Raw genomic sequence first — 10,598 nt, 5'->3', positions numbered from 1 at the left:
TGTTGTGAGATGAGCCTATGAACTCTACTTCATCCACCTCCTGGATACTAAAAATCATGGACTAAATATAGACATTGGATTTATGACACATTATAACCTGCCTGACATCTGACTCCTTAGGTATCTCTTCACTATTCATCCCCCTTCTCTGTTAACTTTATTTAATTCTTTTGGCTGGAAACAATTCAGAGTAGAAAGATGCCAAGCAGAAGAGATAAAATAGGATTTTTTTTTCTTTTATAATCCAAAGGATTGCTGAAAAATATTGGAGAAGGCACTTGTTCATTCAATATCTCTGATTTCTAAATTGACCAGTTCCTTTCAGCTTATCTAAAACTGGCAGACTAGACCTATGATAGTATTTGAAAAGATGATGTGTATCTGCTTGATTATTTATTTATTTATTAGGCACTGACACTTTAGCAACTGGGTACATAGCCATTTGGCAAGTTGATTCTGTCCCATGTCTAATCCTTGCTTTTCCTTGCAGATAGAAATGTTAGACTGCATCATATTCAGCCTTACACAACAGTGGTATGAACTCCCTGCTTCGCACTGAACAAGCAAAATCCTCAGACACAGGAGGTCTGATTCAAATACCCTCTTCCTTATCCCAGTTAATGAGGAATACTGATCCACCTGCATTGGACACATTCTGGTAACATAATTCAAGAGGCACCCTGAGAGAAACAAATTAATGTGAGCTGCAGATCCAGCTGTGTGCTTCCAATGCACAAACCATTACAGAGAGCTAGAAATTGTGTGGCAAAATGAAATCCCTCGCTTATAGTTTGGGGTTTAGTCCAGAGGTCCAGCAATTTTGGAAAAATCACTGAAGACTCCACTATCCCTTATTGCATTATTGTAGCTACAGTCCTAAATCCTCATAACAGAGAAGTTGCCTGTATAATAACCTTTTTTTTCTGGCGGTAAAAAGTCACAATGGGCAGAGAATATAATGACCATCCTGTATACAACTTCACAGCTGTAAAACTAACAAATGTGATGACATCACTATGTAGCCTAGATTTCACACTCACATCACAGATAATTTGGCTCTTGCCAAGCCGTGGAACTGACACAACTTCTTCCATGCTTAGGAGTTGGCTCTCTTCCATGCCTTACCAGAATAAGATAATTCCTCCTGCTCTCACACACTATCTCAAATTATAGAGTAAGGAATGATACATCCCAACAGGTTTCACTGTATTTGTCTAGTGATATGTTAGTTCAGGAGTGTTAAGCTCACATGGGCCCTGGGCCAGATTTGGACCATGGGACTTCTTGAGGGTCAGATCCAACCAGGGGAAAGAGCAAAGCTGCAGTGGCTTCTACAGCAGCAACAGTAATGAGCAGTCTGGTGGCAGCAGGTCTAGCCGAGCGAGTCCAGAGGTGACCAAATTGATGGTCAGGCCCAGTGTGGCTAAAAGGGTCCCAGATACTGTGGCAGGCCACAACTTCTGGTGCCCATCGGTGGCCTACCAGGCAAGACTGAGAGGCTCTTCAGGTTGGATCTGGCCCACAGGTTTGACTCCCCTGTGTTAGATTAATTCAGGACCAATCCTGATGTCTTAGTACAAGCAAAGCTCCTGTTGAAGTAAATGGGGTTTTGGCACTGTAAGGATTTCTCCATTTGGACCCACAGACATAACAGAAAATGTTTTGTTTTGTGAAGGAGTTCGGGCAAGATTTCTGAAGGTATTTAGAAACCTAACTCCCATGGAGTTAGATGCCTAAATAACTTAAATTCTTGCCCTCTGTGCCCCCAGATTCTGCCGTCACAGCTTGATTATTTTACATTTGCAGCTCCTGTGGTTTGAATGCCAGCAGTCCTATCAGAATTCTACTGATGGGATGTTTCACCTCCTGTCTCCCATAACCAATGATCAGCTGTTTGCAGCTGGGTGTGAAAGTGAAATCTGCTTCAAGCTGAGAACAGCTGAGAGGCAAAGAGCACTGAGCTGTGCTCCTGTTTTATATGGGTGAGATGAAAACCACTCTGTTTTGATCCCTGTAGGCCATCTCATGCTATCCTTGCTCACAGTGAATAGTACCTTTCCTGGCAAGTGTTCTCATTGAAATCACAATTTCAATAGCTCAGTCTGGGCCTATAACCATAAATAGCAGGAAACAATGTTTTATGATGTTAGTTCACTTCTCTTCTCGTGGTAATAATGTTCCCTTACATGTTGTGCAGCTATAGTGCTATATCACAAAGACTACAAAAGAGAACCTCCTGAAAACAAGAACCTGGGAGAGATTTTCTGCATGCTGACTGGTCTGTATTCTGGGTGCCAACCTGGATGGAGGAAGGCTGAATATAAATGAGATGAAGGAGGACATGGAAAATGAGGAGGGAAAAAGCTTCTTTTCTTATATGTGAAAGGGAAAAAGGAAGGGAGAAAGGAAACAAATAACAAGGAGGAAGTGAACTAACCCTGTTATTTGGGTAGGGATGTTTTGCTGGATTGGGGACTGACAGTGAGCTAAAGCGTATTAGTTTTAACTCTGACTAACAGGTTACAGTTAAAGTATTACATATTATTACATCTGCCCCATCTCAGCCCTGAGTGCCACCTCTGCTATATTTGTTACTTCTGACTTGATGTCTGTGAACTAGAAGTAACAAATCTTTCAGGACAACATGTGCTTATTGCATCTTGACTGAGAACTACTTGTTTTCTCCTTCCCAGCCAGAAGAGAAAATTTACAGTTATATTTCCCTTTAATCTCTGTCTCATGCACTAAAGACTTCTAGTATCAGTTAAGACTGAGGAATAAGTGTTACAGGCCTTTGGGTTCAGGCCAAAGCTTCTGGATTTGTTCCTTACATCAGAATTTCTTCTTTCTTTTTTTCCCCAAGTAAAATTTCTAAATTTCATGCTTGTGATGATGAATTTGAAAATATGGCATTAGAATACCCGAGGAAGTGCCAGCTTTCTGAATCTGTATAGAGCTTAAAACAATAGTGATGTGAAGTCTGACTAGCCCCATTCACCGGCTAACTCCACACCAGCAGAGAAGAAGTGCAGATGACTTGGCCTACACACCCAAAGGCATTCTAGGCTAGGGTAGGTATTAGAAGGCTGCCCTACTGCCACAAGAGCCTCTCTACGGAGAAGAAGAGACTGCTTTTAGACATCTTGAAAAAAGCTGGGGGATTCTACTTTTCTCTTGAAGAAAGAATCATAGAATCATAGAAAATGTGGATTGGAAGGGACCTCAAGAGGTCATCTAGTTCAACCCTCTTCTCAATGCAGGACCATCTCCAACTAGATCATCTCAGCCAAGGCTTTGTGGACCAGGGTCTTAAAAACCTCCATGAACAGGAATTCTGCAACCTCTCTGGGTAGCCTGTTCCAGTGCTTTACTACCCTCCTTGTGAAAAAGGTTTTCCTAATATCTAACCTAAACTTCCCTTGCTGCAACTTGAGACCATTGCTCCTTGTTCTGTCATCTGCCAGCACTAATAACAGTCGAACTCCATACTCTTTGGACCCCCCTTTCAGGTAGATGAAAGCCACTGTTAAATCTCCCTTCAGTGTTTTCTTCTCCAGACTAAATAAGCCCAGTTTCCTCAGCCTCTCCTCAGAAGTCATGTTCACTCGTCCTCATACCATTTTCACTGCCCTCTGCTGGACTCTTTCCAATTTGTTCACATCCTTTCTGTAGCAGGGGAAGGGGGAGAGGACACAGTACTCCAGATGTGGCCTCACCAGTGTCAAATAGAGGGGAAGAATCGCTTCCCTCAATCTGTTGGCAGTTCTCATAATAATGCAGCCCAGTATGCTGTTAGCCTTCTTGGCAACAAGGGCACACTGTTGGTTCATATTCAGCTTACTGTCCACTGTAACCCCCAGCTCCTTTTCTGCAGAGCTGCTGCCCAGCCAGTCAACCCCCAGCCTGTACCGGTGCATGGGACTGTTCCATTCTAGGTGCAGGACTTTGCACTTGTTCTTATTGAACGTCATGACATTTCTTTTGGTCCAATCCTCCAATTTGTCTAGGTCTCTCTGAAACCTAGCCCTACCCTCCAGTGTATCTGCTACTTCCCTCTGCTTGGTGTCATTGTTGTTGAAGATATTGAACAAAACTGGTCCCAGGACCAACCCCTGGTGCAATCCACTTGATACAACTGCTAACTACATGCTTAGCTATTGATGATTACCCTTTGTGCCTGACTCCCCTTCCAACCAGTTTTCTATCCACCTTACAGTCCATTCATCCAATCTGTACTTCTTTAGCTTGTTTGTGAGAATGTTGTGGGAGACCATATCAAAAGCCTCGCTAAAGTCAAGGTATATTATGTTCACGGCTTTCCCTGCATCCACACAGCCAGCGATCTAGTTGTAGAAAGCAATCGGGTTGGTTAGGCATGACTTGCCCTTGGTGAATCCAGGCTGATTGTAATCACATTCTTCTCCTCCTTAGAAATGGAGTCCTTGAGGACCTGCTTCATGATTTTTTCAGGGACTGAGGTTAGGCTGAACAGTCTTCAGTTCCCTGGATCCTCCTCCTCCTCTTTCTTAAAGAGGGGCACTATATTTGTCCTTTTCTAGTCATCTGGAACCTCTCCCAATTGCCATGAGTTTTCAAAGATGATGGCCAGTGGCTCTGCAATCACATTGGCTAAACTCCCTCAGCACCCTCAGAGGCATCATGTCGGGGCCCATGGCCTTGTACACATCCACCTTTTCTAAATAATCCCTAACCTGTTTTCACCACTATTGGCTGCTCAACTCCTCCCCAAACTGTGCTGCTGGGTTCAGTAGTCTGTAGCTGACCTTGCCTGTGAAGACTGAGGTAAAAAAAGACATTAAATACTTCAGCTTTTTGTCCATCATCTGTCATTAGGTTGCCTCCTCCATTCAGTAAGGGACCCACATTTTCCCAGATCTGTCACCTGTTACTGAAATACTTGCAGAAAGCCTTCTTGTTACCATTCATGTCCTTTGCTAGCTGTAACTCCAATTGTTCTTTGGCCTTCCTGTTTTCATCCCTGCATGCAAACAATACTTATATTCCTCCCTAGTACTTTGTCCAAGTTTCCACTTCCTGTAAGCTTCCTTTCTGTGTTTTAGCTCATTGAAGAATTCCCTAATAAGGCCAAGCTGGTCTTCTGCTATCTTTGCTAGTCTTCCTATGCATCAGGATGGTTTGTTCCTGCACCCTTAGTAAGGGTTCTTTAAAATACAACCAGCTCTCCTGGGCTCCAAGGGTATCCTGCACATCAGTTCCCCTGGGAGGCCAGACTGAGGGGGAAAGGAGTCCAAGAACCTACCCTACCCCCATCCCCCTACCCACACCTACAAGAGAAAATGCCAGACCCTGCTATCAGTACACTTTGTGGGGGGGCATGGCCATAAGGGAACCAAGAGCCATGTTATGCCAGGATACCTAGAATACCATGATCTAGGTCTGTCTTCTGTTCTGGCCCTTATGCTCAGAAGTTTTGCCTGAGATGCATAGATCTGACATCTGCTTGATGCAGCTGGCAAGTTTTGAGTCTGCAGGCCTTTTTGGTCCCAAGTCACATTATGCCCAAACACTTGTTAGCCAATCAGGTTCATTTTTCAACTCAGTTAATAATCAGATCGCTACTCTTTGTCGCAGTTTTTTTAATTAAAGTGACAAGATAAACAGCCCATCTAGTATGGCATTCTGATTCTGGTAGCAGCTAATCACCAATTCTCCATCACAACAGGCAAAGATGTATTAATATAATTACAGCTGTCAAAACTTTGAAATCAGTGTAGGAAAGTAATTATATCAATAAGTTTAAGTGCTGTTAAATATTGATATTTTAAGTGTAACTAACATAATATAATAACTTGGATGGGTAACTGCTTCCTGATCCCAGTTAGTATTCATTTCAAACTCTGAAACTTGACCAGACTGATTTCCTTTGCTAACCTGTGAAACTTTTTCTTTCACCTTCTGCAGTTATTTTCTTAATGTTATGTATCTGATAATAGTGTTTAATATACAGTAAACTCCTTTGCCACAATAGAGCGATATACTGCAACATGGCTTAACATTACATGATGTGATGTTTTGACATATCGGCTTAACACTAGACCAAGAAAAGCCATAACATTCATGATTACTCAAGAGAAAATTATCCATGCCCTTTACCCGGTAGAGAATTAGCAACACATGCTTGCCAGAATAAGTTTGCTTTGTTGTGCATAATAATTGTCTAAGTGTTTGTCTGATGTAACAGCTTTAATTCTTGTACAATCATAATTTATATTCCAACAGAGATAATCAATAATGTTAAACAGAAAATCTAACAAGAGAAATATGTGCTAATTGAGAAGGTTATTTTCTTTGGAGATGGAAGCAGACTTTAAAATGGAATTAAAAGAGGGGTACCACAACTATATATGAGAAACATAATGAAAATGGTTTTAAAAAAACAAACCACCAAGTAAAAGAAGGAAACATAACAAGAGCTGTTGGGGAAGAAAACTTTTGGGTGACATTTTACAATACAGTAGGAATATCTGGATATCTGGAATTTTTCCATGGATGTTATTGAAGGGTGACAACAATTGACATATGGAAAAGAAAAGATGTGGCTACAAGAACATCTGGAGGGTTGTTGAGAAACATTGTCATACTTAGCTCTGTGAGAATGTGCCTCAAAAATGTTTGAAATGGTGCTCCAATAAAAACATCTAAAGAGTCTTTTGTTAACTCCTTTGTGAAGCTGTCACTTCTGCATTCCCTCTAGCTGATATAGCCAGGGGCACTATAGTTTAATTAGCTTTGATTTTTGTGTATGAATTTAGTGCTTTTGAAAGATGATGGATTGACAGCTCTGGAGATGGAAATCCTCTATTTATCCCCAATACAGTCAAAGAAATGAATAATACTACGTGCTTCTCCAACAACCACCACCATATAATGTGTGTGATAACTGTGGAGTGGCTGACTGCAGAGACAAACCCTTGCAACATTGATCACTTTAAGGCAAAAGCACCATCACTGCTGTTTTCTTTGTTCCTTTTTTTTTTTTTTTTTTTTTAAGGTTATAGGCAAAAACAAATGGTTCCCCTGAGCCAAACAGGCTCTACCGGATCAGAGCCAGGCAGTGTAATGATTTTCCTTATTTAAAGAATACCAACTTGGTATGCAAAAGAACAAGCAGGTCAACGCCAACAAAAATGTATTGAAACTTACTATAGGTAAGCTCAGTAATGGGTCCCCCAAACTAACAGATGTTGAGCAGAGTAAAGCTGGAGACAGTTTCTGTGGGGAGCTCATTATCTGAATACAGCAACGGAGGAACATGCCAAAAGGTTCTAAGGACTCAAGGCAGCAATTAGCTGTGCAAGACTACAGACATATGGATTTTAAGGCCAGAAAGGACAATTATAATAATCTACTCTGAACTCCTGTATCCCACAGACAATTGCTGAACCTCACCCAGAAATCCTGCCACAGACCTATAATTTTTTATTTTGCTTTCAGAATCTTTTAAAGAAACATATCCAAGGACTTCAGGTGAGAAAAAAATTCATCATAGCTCTAGCTAAACTGTCCAAAGGGCTAAACACTCCCACTCTTAAATGCTTCTCTTCATTTCTAGTCTGCATTTCTCGAGCTTTAGCCCCCTACCACTAGGTCTTCTTATGCCATTATCTGCTTGATTAAGGAGCCATCAGATTGCAGCTATCAAAAAACTTTTCTGATCAAGTTACTTCTTAATTTTTCCTTGGATAAACTAACTGGCTTCTTAAGTTTTAAGCTTCTTCAGTCTTTTACAAAAAAAATCAATGTTTTCCAGAACTTGATTCTTAGCTTTTTTTCTGGCTGCCATCCCTGTAGTCAATATCTTTTTTGAATTGTGGATGCTAAAACTGGGCACTCCAGTAAGCCACCATACTAATGCTGTGGACAGAGGTCATGCCACCTCTGCCTGATGCAAAGACTGCACTCACCCAGTCTAAGCCATAATGGCAAAGTAGGTGCTCATGTTTAACAGGGGTTCTTTATTAGTAGGACAGAATGTACTGCCTTATCTAGTAAATGCCACCTACTTTCTTTATTCCTAGATGGCTTTGCAAAGGCTGTATTTTAAAAAACCCTGTTGCTGAAGCCCAACCTCCAGTGAGAAAATAAGTTTCATGCATTTCCTTGCATTCTGCACATGTCCTAGCCTAGCAATTAGGCAGGGTAGATGGCTTCTCTGGTCCTGAGCCCTTACTGTTTTGCTGCTCTCAGGCTTTCTGCCCTGGGAAACCCTAAGAGCAGCAATGAGACTAGGGTGAATGCAGAGCCAAGAAAGCAGGCAGAGTTTATTTTCCACAGCAGCCGTCCTGGGCAGGGAAGCTGTATAGAGAAATGTTGTCACCTTATCTAATGATTAAGGCCACTCTATAACTGGCCTGTTTCCACTATGAATTTACACCTTCACCAATTTTTAAATTACATACTGTACAAATTTTACCAATCATAGCTTTATATTTTCCTAGAGCAGTAATATTAATAACACAGAGGCAACAACAGGTCAAGTGTGAAGGAGGACTAGAAGATCTGAGATTCAGAAGCATTCACCTATGGGAGCTCTGCCTCGTTTTGTGTTGGGAACCCAAGAGCAATAAGCATCCTGGGATGATGATGGTGAGCCATGTTCTCAGCTCAGGTAATTATTATAGCTCTACTGAAGTCAGTGTCGCTATGGCAGTTTACCATATCTGAACCTAGGGTTTGATGTCTGAGAAATTAACTTTCCATAAGATATGTTTTGTACTTTTTAGGGTCCGTCCCCCCACCAAAGAGGATGAGACAATGAATGAACTGGTCAAAACAGATTATAAAGATACTGTGTACTGAATAGGAAAACATGCATACATTTTATAAATGTCATAGTTTGATACAGACACAACATCAGCAAAATGATCTGCTCTTTCTTTTGCCTGAAACAGCAATCCCAAAGTACGCCAATAATAAAAGAGAGAGTTGCAATTATTGGCAAAATTCCAAGCACAAGACAAACTCATCTATCAACAATATTTTTATATTGTTTCTTCACAACAGCAAACCATTGTGTGAGGCAATAAGTTTGGAATACCTGTCAGACGATATTGAACAGAACTCTTTTGGGAGGCTTCATTCCCTACCTACTTACATGTTTACTGGTTGCCAGGCAGGCCACTGTGCTTTCGCCTTGATGACAGTTAAAACCTCATCACTCTGCAAAGGGAGACAAAAACAAAACAAAACAAAACCAATCAACAGTTATTGGGACAATTTTATTATGAGAGTAACATTCCTCAATGATTTATAGCACCAAGATGAGGCACTTGGAGCCAAGTAGTGTCTCACCATTTGGATGAACCTTACTCCCTGTGATGTTTGGGAGGTTCATTCTCACTACTCTGGGTGAGGAAGAGAGCAGCCATGAAGGTTTGGGAGCTGCCCAGAGAGGAACTACGTTAGTATCCAACCACTACCACACTCACATCACATCAGTGCCTCTTCCACTTCTACTGCAACTGAACTCAGCAGAAGGGGCTGGGCACACACTGCAGCATGGCTCGTTACATTTAGTTTCCCTTTGTGAGCGCTGCAGTTTATGGTATGAGAAGTATTGTGACTTACTGCTGTCTCCAGCTATAATTAATTTCTCTTCCACCAAGGTCTTGGCTGTCTACATGGCACAAGCCAAGCCAATGACAGTGTGATATAAAGGGGTTTGGGGAGATGGCACAGTGAGAAAAGCCATAAGACTGCTCTGTAATTCCCACAAAGCTCATGGACATAGCAGAATGTGGCCAGTCCTGCTTCCTGGAGGGAAGTGTGATAAGGCAAGAGCCTTCTGAAAACTCTGGAGGGCTTTATTGTTGCTCTGTGGGAAGGGGTACACTTAAGTCTTCCTGAGGAACAAAACCCAAATACTGTCCCTTGTAGGCTCTAGCAATGGACATGGACAGCACTGGGGAAGAAAAATAGGATCAGCAACTCATGAGCTGGGATGAATGTCTTCAAAATGGTACAGTAAAACAGGGTCGAACTGAGGCAAAGAACTTTCTCTTGAGGACTAACCCTAAACAATGGCATACCCAGCAAAGCTGCTTATGATCAGCAACACAAGCTAAATGACCAGTATTTCCTATCCAGCAGGATTTAATGTTACATCAACAATCCATAACCGATGCACTGCAATCTCCTTTAAATGCAACTTTTAATAGCCACTTTACCCACTTCCCCCTCACACACATAAAAATAAAAGGATGAAGTATGTAACGCACCTGTAGAAACCCAGAGAGTGGCTAAGCACTGTACAAAGATTTCCCCACCCCCCCCTTAAAGCCTATAAGGATTCCTGCATCAGCAGTTTTAAAATTTATATGCAGCGTAATAAACCCTGAACAAAAACAGCAGACTGTTTTAACAAGGCTCTGGTGCACAGAAGACATCTATCAAGTGTTTCTTATAGCCTTTTCCCATCTCCCTGAGGATTCCTTCCCAGTAATTTGTTTAAAGGAATACAGAGTTCACAACTCACTTGCATGATCTCTGCAGCCTTTTAAAAATATTTCCCAATTAAGCTAAGAAACCCATCCCATACATTACTAGTAATTGGCAGT

General features: G+C 41.6%; 1 protein-coding gene across 1 annotated transcript in view; it reads right to left on the bottom strand.

Annotated features, from left to right (window-relative positions):
* Positions 1-10,598, bottom strand: part of SPON1 (spondin 1) — a 465,900-nt gene that overhangs the window by 75,181 nt on the left and 380,121 nt on the right. Inside the window, exon 7 of the mRNA XM_019519535.1 lies at positions 9,137-9,201. Coding sequence (XP_019375080.1) covers positions 9,137-9,201 — 65 coding nt within the window. The remainder of the gene's footprint in view (positions 1-9,136; positions 9,202-10,598) is intronic.

The sequence above is a fragment of the Gavialis gangeticus genome, unplaced genomic scaffold (genome assembly GCF_001723915.1).
Source record: "Gavialis gangeticus isolate Ggan-Ray unplaced genomic scaffold, GavGan_comp1, whole genome shotgun sequence".
In the NCBI taxonomy this organism is placed as follows: Eukaryota; Metazoa; Chordata; order Crocodylia; family Gavialidae; genus Gavialis; species Gavialis gangeticus.
Note: the sequence above shows the minus strand (reverse complement) of the source record. Positions and strands in the feature narration are given on the sequence as shown.